General features: G+C 34.4%; 1 protein-coding gene across 2 annotated transcripts in view; it reads left to right on the top strand.

Moving 5' to 3' along the window:
- The window catches only part of Rock1 (Rho associated coiled-coil containing protein kinase 1), a 112,284-nt gene that overhangs the window by 44,395 nt on the left and 51,230 nt on the right, over window positions 1–16,659 (top strand). The window contains exons 8-12 of one of the 2 annotated variants that reach the window (XM_031364945.1): window positions 86–224; window positions 2,404–2,495; window positions 9,774–9,933; window positions 12,990–13,050; window positions 16,151–16,239. In XM_031364945.1, coding sequence (XP_031220805.1) covers window positions 86–224; window positions 2,404–2,495; window positions 9,774–9,933; window positions 12,990–13,050; window positions 16,151–16,239 — 541 coding nt within the window. The remainder of the gene's footprint in view (window positions 1–85; window positions 225–2,403; window positions 2,496–9,773; window positions 9,934–12,989; window positions 13,051–16,150; window positions 16,240–16,659) is intronic. The other variant, XM_031364947.1, reaches the window with a different exon arrangement.

Below are 16,659 nucleotides of genomic sequence, written 5' to 3'. Positions count from 1 at the left end.
AACCAGGTAACTGATTCTTCCTTTAAAATACGTATTTTTGTAAACGTATTTCTTTGGTTTTCTTTTTTTCTGTCTCTTTTTTCAGGTGATACACCTTTTTATGCAGATTCTTTGGTTGGGACTTACAGTAAAATTATGAACCATAAAAATTCACTTACTTTCCCTGATGATAATGACATATCAAAAGAGGCAAAAAATCTCATTTGTGCCTTCCTTACGGACAGGTAAGTAATTCTGACACCGAGTTTGCTTTTGTTATTATTATGACAGTGTGCGTGCTCATGCCCCAGCATAGGAGTTAGCACCTCTCTCAAATCTAGGTTGTCAGGCTCCCACAGCATGCACTTTTCCCTGCTCAGCCATCTCATCAGCTTATACACTCCTTTAAGTTCTAAGGCATTCTCACTTTGCTGCTCAATTTTTAAGGTTCATGCCTGACCTCTCTTTGTGTGTGGACTATTAGAATATAAGAGCTGATGTCTTGAAAGTTTATGATAATCAAGCCTGATACGAGGTTAGGGTAGTTTTCTGCCTGTCAGCTTAGTGCACATAAGCAGTCAACTGATCAGAGAGGCCAGAGAGATCATATTTTCTTTTCCTTTTTTGTTTGTTTTTTTGGTTTGCTTTAACTTGATTAATTATTAGAGTGATAATTATCAAATCCTAGGTTGTTATTGTTTGTTTGTTTGTTTTTGTTTTTCATTCCCACATAGCATGGGTTGTGTGGGAACTCACTTTGTAAGTTAGACTGGCCTTGACTTCACAGATACCTGCTTCTGCCTCCTAAGTGTAGGGTTAACATTACCTGACACCATACAGCTAGGGTTTTTTTCCCTTTTTTATTCTTGATGCATTAAAACCTCTGGAATTTGGGTGCATCTTTTATCACTGATTTATACTAATTGAAAGCATATTTCCCTTAGTTAAGAAAAAGTGATGACACTCCTTCAACTTATGACAGTTTTGATTTGGTAATTTATAGTATTTAAATGAGTGCTTTTCTTGTAGACATTGCTGTTGTGCCTTCTAGCTGCAAGAAGTGCTTATGAATATATGTGTTTTTTAATTTAAAAAGTGGAACATTGCATACACTTTTGTAGTTTACTGTAATATTTATGTTGCAGTGCTGGAAATTGAATCTAGGACTTAAGATATAGGACAGGGAAAGTGAGAGTTCATTCGCTTACTTATTTAAGAACTTGGATTTAATTCTTTTTAATTTATGCATTAATTAAAAAACAAAAAACAGAATCAAATGACTTTTAAGAGTGTGTTTAATGTTGACCATATATTGTTAATTTAAGTAGTAGCAGAAGCCTAGTACTTAAAAGTATATTTCAAGTTGAGGATTACTTTAATTAAAATTAATTTAACCTCAGTATGTTGTTGAGAGCTCGAAAGGCACAGTTTTTAGATTTTTACATTTTAATGTAAGGAACTATCTTGTGCTGTATGTTTGGTGCTAGCCAAATAAGGAATTAACAAGTTACATGGCATCTGCTTCAAGTAACCTCATAGTTCTCTTATGAGAAAATAGACATTATGCAGTGGTAATTAAGTGAGGTGTAAGCACTGTTTCTGGCCTGAAACAGCATTAGTGAGACCTCCTAACAAAGTGCTGGACACACAAAGCAGTGTCTTTAACTTTTGAAATGCTTGGATTTGAAGGTATTCCAGTTAAGCTCTGATAGAGAACATGTGGCACCATGTCCTTGTTCTCACTTCTGTTGAAGGCAAGTTTTAGTTCATGATGCTTTCCAAAAAAGGGCTAGTGAGGGTTTTGGGTTTTGTTTCTATTCATTTTAAGATGGATGTGAGTGACTGTTTGGCTGCAGGCCACACCCAGGACTCTCAGTGCTACGTCCCTGGACTACAGTCTCACCACAGCTCTAGCTGGTCTTGACCTTTGAATCCTCCTGCCTCTCTACACGTACTATCAGGATATAGTCATTGTCCTCATGCTCTGCTTTGCCATTATCAGGTTTTAATTGATAAAAAATGCTGGATGATTTCTAAAAGTAAAGTGAAAATTAAAATTTTAAATGTGTTTCTGGAATTTTCAGTAGAATTTGATATGTATTAAAGTTGTTTACACAAAAAGTTTACCAAAAGGTTTAAAAACAATTAAAAGTCATTGTGTTTGGCTCATCATGTAAGCCTGTTCATCTGTATTAACAATAGAAAATAGGAACAAGTCTGCTTTTATGTATTTCCCCCTTTTTTTAAAAAAAATTCTTTAAAATCAGTTTGTGCTGTATTTTCTGAAAATTTTGCTGATAATAGATTTTATAGGTGACAGAACTGCTCAGGTTTGGTGTTCTGTCATGAAGTTATAATACAATCTTTTTATTATTATACAAGCTATAATAAGATCTTAAATGATTACTTTTCTCCTCTATTTAGAGAAGTGAGATTGGGCAGAAATGGTGTAGAGGAAATCAAACGTCATCTGTTCTTCAAAAATGATCAGTGGGCTTGGGAAACACTCCGAGACAGTAAGTTCCTTTTCCCTGGACATACAAGAGTATTTGAAAGTAGTAGTAAGTTGAAAGTGCCTTACAAAATATTTGCATACAATTGATGAAAATAAACTCATAAATTCCCTAAACCTCGTTACAAAAGAGCATTTGATAATTCTGGAGAACTTTGTGGAGCTATGCCCCTTACGCCCCTTGCACAATGTAGCATACTAATGGAAATGGAATTGGCTCAACAGGCCTAGTTGATACTTGAGCAGTTTTGAGTTGCTCTTCATCTAGGTTTAGTTATTTCTATAGAAATAATCAATAATAATAAGAAAATAATCAATAAGTAGGAACAAATGGGTGAGTTTTCTCCTGTTTCAATTAAAACTTAAGCTGCTAAGTGCAGAATAAAACTCAGTTTTTATGTTTACATTGGAACTTGGGGTATACTTGATTAGGGCTTTGCAGAATGCAGTTGTAAAATATAGTATATTAGAATTTAATTGTCAGTCATTATAGAACATTTTCTTATTTTTTATAAAACAGTTAAATTATGAGGTGATCTGAAGAAAACTTTACATAACACAGTTATACTAAAATCATATTTAATATTTTTATTATAATTATGTATGATATGTGCTATAAAGTATAGTCATAGTGTATATTTATATAATCACATATAATTCTATAACCATGTAAGATATTAAATGTGTATTTTATTATAAATCATAATTATATAAGATTATTATACTGTACATTAACATCAAGGTACATAGTAGCACTAAAGATGACCCAGACTTAGAAGAATAAGAATTCATCTTTTTCCATACTGAAGTTTCAGACATTTTCTGTTTGTTGTTCTTGTTTTGTTTTTTATTTTTTACTTTTTACTTATCAAAAGAATGCTGCTACTGGCCCATCACCTATGAATAGTAATGGAAATGAGCTTTCCTGGATAGTGTTAGGAGCATATTAGGACTGTGGAATTCATTGAGACACTGAGTGGTAGTTCTTATTTGAAGAGAAAAATTTTAAATTATTTTGAAGTCCATGATGTCCATTTGATAGTTTTAGTGATGTATTGTAGTTGTCAACGATTACTAAAAGAAACAGGCACATTGCTTACGATATAGTATATATTGTTCTATACTATAGAATTACTTAAGAAGATGGGAAACTATTGATCCAGAGATCAGTAGTTTGTACTATAGCAAAGAGTGTCATTAAGTGTACTTAGAGGCTTGTTAGAGAAGCTGTAGCAACAGCATGACCTTGAGAGACCTCATTAACAGTTTTAGCCAGTCAAGAGATGGACAGCAGATAACAATAAACCACATAATAAACCACAAGTAGGATGGTTTTATAGATAGGTATTATATATAAACTATGATTATATATATAAAATATTTGTTACATATACACACACATGCTTGAAAATTGCTATTAAGTAGACGACTTAAGATATTCAAACACTTTTTGCAGGTCAAGCATGATTTTATTCCAGGCATTGGAAAAATAACAGTGTCAAATCAAGTTTTTCCTTGAAGCTCATAATTGTGTGGAAATTGGGGTCTAAATTCATGTCATTTTATTATAACTCTACATATCCTTAATAAAACTGCCTTATGAAAAAAGTGAATTTCTGGTTTTTTAATCAAGTGAACTTTATACTTAAAGATTATTACTGTCTTTGTGATTTTTATTAGTTTTTTATTAGTATTGTCATCTCTTTATATTTTAAAGAGCTTCATTGCTGTCTGTTCTGGAGAGGTTTTTTTTTTGTTTTGTTTTGTTTTTGTTTTTGTTTTTTTTTTTTTGGTAATACTGAGAATCCCAGGATTTTATGCATTCCAAGCAAGCACTCTACCACTGAGCCATATGCCTGCCCTTATGATTTTGTTATGATCTTAGATGCAACAGACTTAGGAGCATTTTTATAGTTTTTCCTAAATGTAATCAGTTCTGCTTTGTGAGCATTGAAAAACTAAAAGCTGTAGAACTTACTATCACATTTCTTGTCCATGTTTCTTGTTGTCTTTCTCCACAGCCTACTCCTAGAATACTAAGAATGTTTTGATGTCTTCTGAACTGAACTGACTCACCTACATTATAATGACCTTAATTCCTTTTAAAGACTTTCTTATTTTTATTATTTTGTTGTTTTCTTACATGTATGTATGTGCAACATGTGTATGCCTTGTGCCTACAGAGACAAGAAGGTGGCATACCCCTGGAGCTGAAGCTATAGAAAGTTGTGCACTGCCATATCATATGGCTTCTAGAAACCAGACATACTCCCAAAGAACAGCCAGTTCAGTTATTAATACTTTTAATATATTTGAATTTTTATCTTCTTTAGGAAAAATTGCTCTCTTACTAATTTAGTAAAAATAATCTAGGTCTTACCAGTTATGCTTTAAAGTCATTATGACAGTTAGTCTTCTAGTCAACCTGTTTTTCTTGGCTGTGCAGTATGTACTTTATCCCAGTTTCTTAAATCTATTCACCTTTTATTTAAAGTCATAAAATATTAAGGTTATAAAATTACTTCTACATTTACTTGAGATAGAATTTAAGAAATAACAGGGTTGTGAGATGAAGATAGAAGACTAAGGAAATGAAAACATCCTTTCCCTTGAAAAACCTTCCCACACTACCAGCACAGTGTGAGCTGGTGACAGACAGCACAGGGGTTCAGTCATACCTACATCTGTAGGAGCCCTTGCTCGTTGTAATATTAGGTACCATGTAATGATTTCTTTCCTATTTAAAAGAAATGTAAGGAAGCAACATGTTGGCAGTTAAATTTTGTATGAAAGTATGTAATCCAATATTTATTACATATAATAATCCTATATTAACAATAATATGGGGACCTGCAAATATCCACCATCTCATTGGAAATAAAATACTGCCTTTGCTTAATCTTCTATTTGTAGCTGTTGAGGATATATATAAGATACTATCCGTGGCAGTCTTTCTGTCTGCTTCTGTCCTATATGTTTAGCAAAATGCAAACATGTACTGAGTCTTATGGACTTATTAAGACTAGTACAGTCTCTCAGAATTTTACATTTTCCTGGTAAAGATTAATAATGTGGTCTTTATTAATAAAAATTTAGGGCCTAGCTTGCAAGTCAGGGGTCTTTAGAAGTTTAGACTTTGTTGACATTGTAATGAATTCATTTTTATTTTATGTAATCTTTTTTCTTTCTTGGTAAGTGAAGTAGGCATGACAAAATCCTGGACTTGAGACATTGAACTTTTTTAGTCACTAGCATCATGTAAGTCACATTGCCATACAGCCATCATCATTGTGTTTCTCCAAAGTTTCCACCATTTTAGATTAAAAATCTTTATTCATTAAATTCTTTTTTCTTCTTTCCAATTGGCCCCCAATAAACATTGTAAATTTCTGTCTCTATGAATTAGATTATTTAGGGTATCTCATTTAAGGAGAACACTGTAGTATTTACCTTTTTATAACTGGCTTGTTTGACCTAGCATACATCTGTCTGTCTCATCTTTGTTGCAGCATTAATCAGAGCTAATCATTGTTTACATATGTGCGACCATATACCATTGTTTATATGTGTGTATTTGTTAAATCCTTTATCAGTCATTAAACATGTAGATTTCTTTACTCTGTAGCTCTTGTTAGCTATTCATCCACCAATGTTTGTTTTGAACTATATTTATGTTACATTATAGCTATTTTGTAATTAAGTAGAGTACATATGGATACTTTCAGAAATGTCTACTTGAGTAACTATGGACAAAATGGAATTGAAGAATCATTTTGCATTTCTGTTTTTAGGTTTTTGAACAGTCAGTCATTACCCACCCTGATGCTGTCTCATAGTGGTTTTGGTTTGCAATTTCCTATCAGCTACTGATATGACATGGAAGTCCTTCCATGTTTGTTTATTGGCCATCTGTATAATCTTAAATTTTTTCCCTCATTTTTAATTGGTTCAGTTTTGTATTTAATTATTTCTCTGTGGCATTTTTAAAATCACACAAGTAAAAGAAGCTATCAGTAATGTTAGGTTTTGACATTCGTTTGTGTAGTTATTACCTCTTCCTATTTCCTCCCTGGCTGGGATGATACTGCTGACTGTGTGCATCTTCAAGTGGATTTTGTAGTCAGTTTCCTAGATGTGTATATTGATATGTTTTATCAGATTTGGGGAGCTCTGGACAGTATTTCTTTAAATGCTCTTTCTGCCTCTTTTTCTCCTCTTGTGCGAGATGTCTTAGATGCACATGTTGGTCAGTTAACTGTGTGTCACAACTCCTTTAGGCTGCCAACTTTTTTTCAGTGCCAGGATTTCTATTTCATTCTTCTTTCTATCAGCTGACAGTTAGGACATCATTCTCCTGCTTCCTTATAGTTCATTGTCCTAGTATCCTTTAATGTCTATGCACATAAAGATTTATTATAAAATTGTATTTAGTAGGTCAAATGTCTATAGTTTCCCAGTGGCGTTTTTTTTTTTTCCCTCCAAAAATTCCCTGTGACTGAACCATATGTCCTTTTTTAAGCAAAATACATATATAATTTTTTGTTATGAGCTTGACACTTTGAATGTTATAGTGTTAACTCTCAAAATCACATTACTCCTCTAAAGGTTATTGTTTATTGTGGGCTGTGATGAGCATTGTGCAAACTGGCTTTACAAAGTTTATGTCCCTTGCCTTGTGTGATTACTATGATCTCTGTTCTATTAGCCAGAAAATTAAACAGAAATTTCCCAAATACCAACATTAGGAGTTCCTTGTTTGGTTTATTTTTTTTCCCTTTGTTTTGATTGTTCTTTCTTTTCTTTCTTTTTTTTTTCTTTTAACTTTTTAAACTGTGTGTGTGTGTGTGTGTGTGTGTGTGTGTGTGTGTCTGTCTGTGTCTGTGTCTGTGTGTGTGTGTGTGTGTGTGTGTCTGTGTCTGTGTCTGTGTCTGTGTCTGTGTCTGTGTGTCTGTGTCTGTGTGTCTGTGTCTGTGTCTGTGTCTGTGTCTGTGTCTGTGTCTGTGTCTGTGTCTGTGTATCAAAGCCAGAAGAGGGCATCTGATCCCCTGTAACTGAAGTTAGAGTTGGTTGTGAGCCACTTGCTGAAGGTGCTGGAAATACACCTTGGGTTTTCTGCAAGAGTAGCAAATGCTCTTAACTCTGATCCATCTTTCCAGGTCCTCTGAGTCACTCTCTTTATTAAACAACCCCTGTTTAAGACATTATTAGATTATACAGTTCTCAAGAAAGTTGCCTCTGTTTTTTGCCAACACCATGTTTACTTCAGTAGAGAAAGGTGTTTTTAGGATTCCCTCTTTGTTTCCTTGATGCCCATCAGGTTATTGGTTATTTATTAACAAAGCCTGTATCTGATTACACTATTGATAATAAGTCAGTAAAGTAGTCCTAGCCTCACTAACTAGTTCTCACATGACTAGGTGACATTATGCATAGTCTTAAACATGACAACTCAGAAGCAGAGATAGAGAGCTCTGTCAGGATGTCTTCCACTTACATCTCAACAGTTGATAAAGGAAGGAAGGAAGAAAAGAAGAAAAACTTGTACACGTTTTAAACTACTCTGACGGGAGGGTAAGATGGCTCATTAGGTAAAGATGCTTGCCACCAAAGGCTTATACCAAGATTTTTCCCAGGGTCATCATAAGTACCTACAAGTTGTACTCTGACCTCCATAAAATGTCATGCCATGGACATATATGCACACATAAGTAAAGCATGATAAAATATTTTCTAAAAATTAAAGAAATACCTCATAAGAAAACTGAGTCCATTGATAGTGGCAAGAGAAAATACCTTACTGGTTGGCTTCTTTAAAATATTATGTGATAGTTCTAAAAAGAGGTTTTGAAAGTTCAGCAAATTGACTGGATAAATCTGTTTTGGGGTAACAAGGACTATTGTCTTTAGTATTATAAGCTATTTAACAGATATCATAGCATTTCTCACCCTATTAATGATAGCTGCAAGTGTATACAAAGTTTGTCAACTGTTATTTCAGTGGACAAAAAATTCAAATCAAAAGATAACTGCTTTAAGAAGTATGTTTACTGGGCATGGTGGTGCACAGCTCTAATCCTAAGCACTCAGGAGGCAAAGGCAAGCAGGTCTCAGTGAGTTTGAGACCAGCCAAGGTTGCCTCAAACACAAATAAAACAGAGGAATTCCCAAAGGAGGGAGGGAAGGCAAGAAAGATTGATTTTGTCGAGACCATAACTTACTTGTCAGGGAGCAGTGATCTTTTATGTACTTCTCATTTTACAAATCAGGCAGTTCTTTTGACCTTGAAAGTGAATGGTAGAAAGGCCCTCCTTTCCCCCTGTTGCTACTGCTTGTTAATGCTACAGCTTTGTTGGGCTAGCTCTGTTGCTTTGTTCCAAAGTTGGCCAAATAGTTTTGTGTGCCTAAGATTGAACTTGATAGATATTTTTTTTGCTGGGTCTCCAGGATCGAAAAGAAAAATAGTAAAAAGAAAAATATAAGTAAATCAATGAAACAAGTTCAGTTGGCTTTGCTCATATTTATCTTTTTCTCTAAAGGAAAGTGAGGTGGTCGTATCTCAGGTAGTGGTCCAGTAAAGGCTTTATACTTTGCTCGCTCGCTCACTCACTTGGTCAGATGGCTGTTTGCTTGAAGCAGTTTGTCTGTAGACCAGGCTGTTCTGGAGCTCACTCTGTAGACCAGGCTGTCCTGGAGCTCACTCTGTAGACCAGCTTAGCCTCAACCTCAGAGATCTGCCTGCCTCTGCCTCCCAAGTGCTAGGATTAAAGGCATGTGCCACCACTTTCTGGCAAAATGGACCTTTTTTTAAAAGTACACTTTGTTAAGGTATATGTTCTGAAAATTAACATGTGCATTCTCAAATGCTTTTGAGTATTTTAAACTATGTTGTTTGTTTTGTAGCAAATCTTAATTTTACTTGTAGCATGGAACTTAAGCTTGAATCATAAGTAATTGCAAATATATAATTTTCATTTAATTTTGAAATCTAGTAAATAGTATTGTAGAATTTTATGCATTTTATATTGTGATCCACAAACTTTTTAGAAGCAAGAAATCATCAGTATTTAGTATGGATCCTGTTTGCTTGCTTTAGATGAAGTGTGTCTTGTTGCTCAATTGTCTAGCTGGCCCTGAACTCGTGGGCTCAGCACTCCTGAGCAGCCCGTTGAGTAGCCAGTGCTTTAGGTGGACGCCGCAGTGCTGGGCCGGGCTGCTGTGTCTTTGTGCCACTTGGTTTGTATGCTAAGCTTGAAAAGAACAACTCCTTTCTTTTTGTTTTTAGCTGTAGCCCCAGTTGTGCCTGACTTAAGTAGTGACATTGATACGAGTAATTTTGATGACTTAGAAGAAGATAAAGGAGACGAAGAGACATTTCCTATTCCTAAAGCTTTTGTTGGCAATCAGCTACCTTTTGTAGGATTTACATATTATAGCAATCGTAGGTAAGTACACCAAGCAGTAATTTGGGGGTAAGTGATAATTCTTTTATATTCACCATATTTTCTTAAAGATAACTAAATATTGTTTTTAAGTAGTTTTGACAGTATCTAAAGTTAGATGTTTTTAGTATACCAATTTTTAATAAATAATCATCTTATGTATATAAGTACATCATAGCTATATTCACACACACCAGAAGAAGGCATCTGATCATTTTACAGATAGTTGTGAGCCACCATGTGGTTGCTGGGAATTGAACTCAAGACCTCTGGAAAAACAGTCAGTGTTCCTAACCACTGAGCCATCTCTCCAGCCCCCACTAATTTTTATTTTTAGTATTTGGTATTTGAGGTTTTTTCTCTTAGTCTCATTCATGTTAAGAACATAGTTTTTCAGGAAAATCTATGTTGAATTATGTGACATAACTCCAAGTGAAAATAACAAATGAAATAATTATGTTAATACTGACATTTCAGTTACTGTTTTTATTTAAAGAGTTAACTGCTCAAAAAATTCAGATTAACATAATACATTTGCCTAGCATTTTATCACTGTATTAATGCTGCTGAAAGCCCATAATTTTTAGTTTTTGAAAAATTAGTTTCTCCTTCCCCCTCAAAAAAAAAACCCAGAACATTTAATAGAGTATTTTATAGAGTATTTCCATGAACTATAACATACGATAGTACCTATAGTGTTATGTTTAACAAGTAACTGTAGTCTTTTATGTTTCCATCCCCTGAGGATAAGGACAGCTTACCTGAACTCTGAGTTGTCTAAAGGTTAAACACAGTTGTGCTTTGCATGAAGCAAGCACTCAGTGTTAGCTGTTCCTAATGGATAACATCTGTTGTTAGCTTCTGTCTTTATGTGTGCATAAGGTATAAGCCTAACCTTTAGCATACTTCACTGTGTTAAGCATTCATCCATTCAACAGATATATTTGATAATTTGTTCTTTGTCACATGGATGGTCAGACTATGGTACAGAATATGATCAGTGCACGTCCAATGAGGAAATGAGTGAACTTATAGTGTAAGTTCCACTTAACAGGAACAAAGTGCTAGATCAGTACTATGCAACAAAGCACTCCTGGTTTAAATCTGCACACCCGTTATTTTTCTTTCTTTTAAACTTTTCTTGTTTTAAACATCAATTTATTTTTATGGTATGGTTTTAAATATTTGACTTACTTGGAGTGATTATTAAAGTTGAATAATTTCACGTTAACGAGTCTTATCATTTAAATCAGAACTTTCAGAATGATAGACTTGGGTCTCCAGTAGAAATCAAGAAGGCAGTGTAGTCCTGCCTCCTAGATTCACTTCAAGACTTACTTAGAGCTACATTGGGCACGGGAGCAGCACCATAACCAGCTAGCTCACATTTGAGCTTTGACCATGAATAAGCCTAATGTTTAATCCCTTCCTCCTGACACTTATACAATATGGGATCTCCTTTATGTTGACATATGTAAACAGGAGATCTTCTAGATAGGTTTTCCTAAAGTCTAATTTTATATGTTAAATTATTTAGGATATAATGGTGCTTTTATGTTTTTATGAAGACAATATGTTGACAAATAATCCCCAGTATTTTTGCATTCTCTGTATTGAGTTACTTTATGTTTCTCTATACAAAGTTTTATTTATTTTTCTTTAAATAGCCATTACATCTCTTATTTTATTTTATTTTATTTTATGTGTATGAGTACACTGTAGCTGTATAGATGGCCATGAGCCATCATATGTGTGGCTGCTGGGAATTGAACTCAGGACCTTTGCCGGCCCCGCTCACTCCAGTGTAATTCACTTTAGTTGTCTTCAGACACACTAGAAGAGGGCGTCAGATCTCACTACGGGTGGTTGTGAGCCACCATGTGGTTGCTGGGATTTAAACTCAGGACCTTCAGAAGAGCAGTCAGTGCTCTTACCCGCTGAGCTATCTCTCCAGCCCACAAAGTTAATCTTTAAACAGTTTGTACTACATTATCATGCACTTTATTGTATTTTCTGATTTTCCTCTATATTCGTGCTTCATCTTCCTAAGTAATGTTTATATGTTTTAAAAATAGGAAATACTGTGTGTTCTTAAGTATCATAGTCTTATTGTTTAATATAAATACTTCTTTCTATTATTTTATATGTATGAGTGTAGGCCTGGGTGTATGTCTACCTAGACCATGTATGCAGAAATGCCTTTTAAAAGTAATTGTCCACATTTTATGTAAAAGCAACACTCTGTGCAACACAAAGAGCTCTTGAACATAAGAAGACAAAAGTAGAGAAGATGTGGATAGATGGTGTGCTTGTATTCCCCTTCTACATTCAGAGAGCCTTTTACTACTAGTTTTGTAGAATGCAAGTTATGTAGCATATTAAATCTGCAAAATTCTTGCTCTGTCTACTTCAGAATCCTGGCAGGAATTTTTGGTACTATGGAGCTTCCTGGTCTTAAGCACTTTTGTTTTTTTGTGCTGTTTTATAGCAAATCTAAAATACAGAAGTCAGTGAGAGAACCTAAACTGTGTTGTTAATTGTTGCATATGGAATCCTTCTCTTTCTCATGATCTTAAGCGTGAAGAATTAAAAAAGCAAAGCTAAACTTTGAGTTAAAAACAGAATAGAAGAAGAGCACTGAGGTTGTGATTACTTTGAATTTCAGCATTATTACAGCACTTTGTGTAATAAATACCAATTTGTTTCTTGATGTTGATGTATCATTAATGTTTTCATTTAAGTATTTTTAAAATTTGGCTAGTTTTTTTTTTAATTTTCCTGAACAGTATAAATACTGATTTATTTTTCTATAGAAATATTGAATTATAATTATAGTGTTATTTAAGAATGATCTAATTTACATATTGTTCCTAAAATAAAAATTAAACATACTTAATTTTTAAAAAATTAGCTAGTGTAACACTGAACGTAAAACAGGCACACATTGCTTATTGTTTGTTATATTTATTATATATATATATTATTGTTTGTTATATATATTAAAAAAGTTATTTTCTTTTAAAATTTCTTTTTTTAAATTTCTTACCCTTACCTGATAGATACCTACCTTCAGCAAATCCCAGTGAGAACAGATCTAGCTCCAATGTGGATAAAAGCTTGGTAGGTATTTCTTACTCTTCAGTTTGGTCTTTATTTTTAAATTCACAATGTATTTGTATGTATGATATTAAGTAAGCATATAATTGCTTGTGACTGTGCAGTTAGTTTAGATGTTTATGATACTTAAGTTATTGGCTACTCTTCAGTGGTTCTTATCCGAGCATCAAATGAAATAATATATAAACTGGAAATTGTACTAAATGATAACTACTCATTTCATCACCCTGTCCTCAGACCCTAATAACCTACTTTACTTTCTCTCTCAATTTCTTCTACTGTCCTCGAATAAGTGGAATTAGATATATTTGTCTTTATACAACAGGCTTATTTCATTTACTTAAATTCTTCCATGTTGCAGTATATGCTAGATTTCCCTTCTTTTTAAAGACTGGACAATATCTCAGTATAGATTTTACCACATTATGTATGTACATGCATTAAATGAAAAGAATTAAATAAAGGGATGTTATGCTATAAACATCAACCAGGCAGAACAGGAAAGGGTGAGAAAGCACCTTTGTCCTAACAGTGGTGGAAAGCCATTGCTCTTATCCTGGTGAAAGCAAGGTCAAAGTTTGGCATGATAAAAGAGGAACACAAAATGTAGAAAAAGAGGTGTTGAGAGAGTAACTTCATATCTCCACCTTTCTTGTAAGTTTGTTTTTTTTTTATTTTTAATTTTTATTATTTTCCTTTATTGTCTGAGACTAATAATAGCACAGCAGATCCAGGCAGTGTAATCTGTAGTTTTTATGATAAAAGTAGAAGGTAGATCTTTTTTTCTTATTAGATATTTTCTTTATTTATATTCCAAATGATATTTTCTCTCCTGGTTTCTCCTCCGAAAACCAACCAACCAACCAAACAAACAAACAAACCCCTGTTCCCTCCCCCTCCCCTACTCACCAACCCACCCTCTTCTGCTTCCTGGCCCTGGCATTCCCCTACACTGGAGCATAGAATAGAAGGTAGATCTTTAAGACTGAAAGGGAGTTGGGGAAATAGAGAATAACTAGTATTGCCAGCATAACTTAATTTCTTCATTCTTTGGAATTTGTTATATATGATAAATAAGCATATTATTAAGAACTTGGCATGTTCTCGTTAGGGATTTTTCTGTTGTTCATGTGACTGAAAAACGAGCCTACCTGACTTTTTTCCTTCCTTCTAAGAATAATTATCCTTAATATACCTTGTGTACACAAACTTTTTTTAAATTTTCAAGATACGGTTTTTCTGTGTAGTCCTTGCTGTCCTGGAACTTGCTGTGTAGACCAAGATAGCCTCAAACTTAAGAGAAAGCCACCTCACTGTCTCCTGAGTGCTAGAGTTAAAGCCATGCGCCACCACTGCCTGTCTCATAGATGCATTTTATGCACATTTGTTTTGTAGTTTGTGTTTTGTGGTACTATAGATCAGAGCCAGTGTCTTCTATAAACTCGACTACTGAGCTATATCCTCATCATCTTGATTATATGTTTTTAATGAAGAAGCAAAGGAGTAACAATTATGCTTTTTATTTGTTGTTTCTTACATTTTTATCGAGATTTAAATTTTTAATGAATATGTGTATGTACCTGGGTGTATGTTGGTACACCATGTAAGTGCAAGTGCCTGTGGGAGACAGAAGAGACCATCAGGTCACCTAGAACTAGAGCTACAAGTGGTTGTGAGCTACCTGATATGGGCGCTGGAAACTGAGCTCTCGTCCTCTCTAAGAGTAGTAAGTGCTCATAACCACTGAGCCCATTTGCAATGTTCTGTAAAGCTCTTACTGGCCTCAAACTCAAGTGTCTGGTCAAAGATGAGCATGAACTTGATCTTGTGCCCCTCAATCCCATGTGTTGCCATTCCTGGTATGGGTCACTTATATGCAGTTTATGTGATAATGGGGAATAGAAGCTGGGGTCCATGCATCCTAGGTAAGCACTCTGTGAAAGGAGCTATCTCCCCAGTACTATTTATTTATTCATTACTTGCTTTGCTTTCTTGAGATAGTCTCAGATAATTTAGGATGGACTCTTACTAGCTATGGTGACTTTGAACTTCTGACTTCACTTCCACAGTCCAGCAGCCATTTTTATGAAGAAGATACAATTCTTTTTCTTTGGATATATTTCCTCTTAGATGTAAGAGAACATGTGATAAAAGAGAAAGTGAGAAGGGGAAAGGAACTATGCTAGTATTCATTCTGCTCTGGTCATTTTTAAAAATAAATGTATTTGTTTCTGTGTACATGTGTATATGCAGAGGTCAGATTCATTATTTTTTCTTTTGCTTTCCACCTTTTTCTTTGTTCATTATCTCTCCCTAATCTAAGCTAAGCTAATCTTAGCTAAGCTGGCTGACCAGCAAACCCCAGACATCCTATCTTCTCCCCGTCTAGCACTAGGATTACAATCATGTGCCGCCATGCCCTCTTCTTACATGGATGCTTGTATGGCAAGCACCACTGATGAACTAATTCCTAGTTCACCACTGAAATACTAATTATTTTAGGATGTCAATATTATGTAACAAATTAGAACATTAAGTGCTCAAGTTTTATTGTGCATACAAAGATCATGATCCTACTTATTAAAGTTTGACATGAGTTGATTCCTCAGTGATATTTTACCTTGTGCTGTATTTGATTTTTTTTCCCCATTCTCAGATACTATATTTTCTTCTCTCTTTTTCAATTTTGCAAAAATGCTTTCTTTCTACTTTTTTCTCCTTTAGGCTAATTTTTCATCTGTCATATGCACCTTATAGCATTTATATTTTTGGTAAATAGAAGTGGCTCCTCCTCTCTAGAACATTCTGTAGGTAGTCTTATTAACTCCATGCTGTAATATTTTGTGCCTATGTCTTTGGTTTACTTATGTTTTTAAGTGACATGTAAAACATAAAAGTGTACATATTGGGCTAGTTATATAATGTTTTCATACATATGAATTATGCACAACTCTATTGAGAAAATACAAACTAACATTATTCAGAAAGATAAAGGATTGAGCTAAATAATCATATTCTAAACAGCCATAAAATGTTAATAAAAGGTGATACTTTTAATTTCTCTGAACATTAGCAGAATGAAGGATTTTTTTTTAAATTAAAGCAGGAAAGTTTACAGAAAACAATCTACAAGCTTGAAGAACAGCTCCATAATGAAATGCAATTAAAAGATGAAATGGAGCAGAAATGCAGGTAAGACTGTCCTTCAGTGATACTCTCATTAAAAGTTAGGTATATTTTAGAATGTATACTCTGTCAACACCTAGAGGTCTGTGGAGGGTGGGGATATCAAAGTTGCTACTTATGCACACCTATAAAAAGTGTCTTGCAGGACTGAAAATAATATTAATGGCTTGTCATGTAGATCGACATTAGAGTGGGTACTTAGAATACACATGGTCTTGGCCCGGATGAGTTTGACCCGCAGCACTGCAAAAAGAAGTACAGAAATATTTGTGTTGGCATTAGGTACAGATATGCTTTCTTGATATTACCACATTCACTGTTTCCCTCCATTGTGTTTTAAGTAGCTGATTGAAAGGGATTTCTGGCCGGGCGGTGGTGGCGCACGCCTTTAATCCCAGCACTTGGGAGGCAGAGGCAGGCGGATTT

Source organism: Mastomys coucha, unplaced genomic scaffold (assembly GCF_008632895.1).
Source record: "Mastomys coucha isolate ucsf_1 unplaced genomic scaffold, UCSF_Mcou_1 pScaffold13, whole genome shotgun sequence".
In the NCBI taxonomy this organism is placed as follows: domain Eukaryota; kingdom Metazoa; phylum Chordata; class Mammalia; order Rodentia; family Muridae; genus Mastomys; species Mastomys coucha.
The sequence above is the reverse complement of the archived record's forward strand: the minus strand, read 5'-3'. Positions and strand labels throughout refer to the sequence as shown.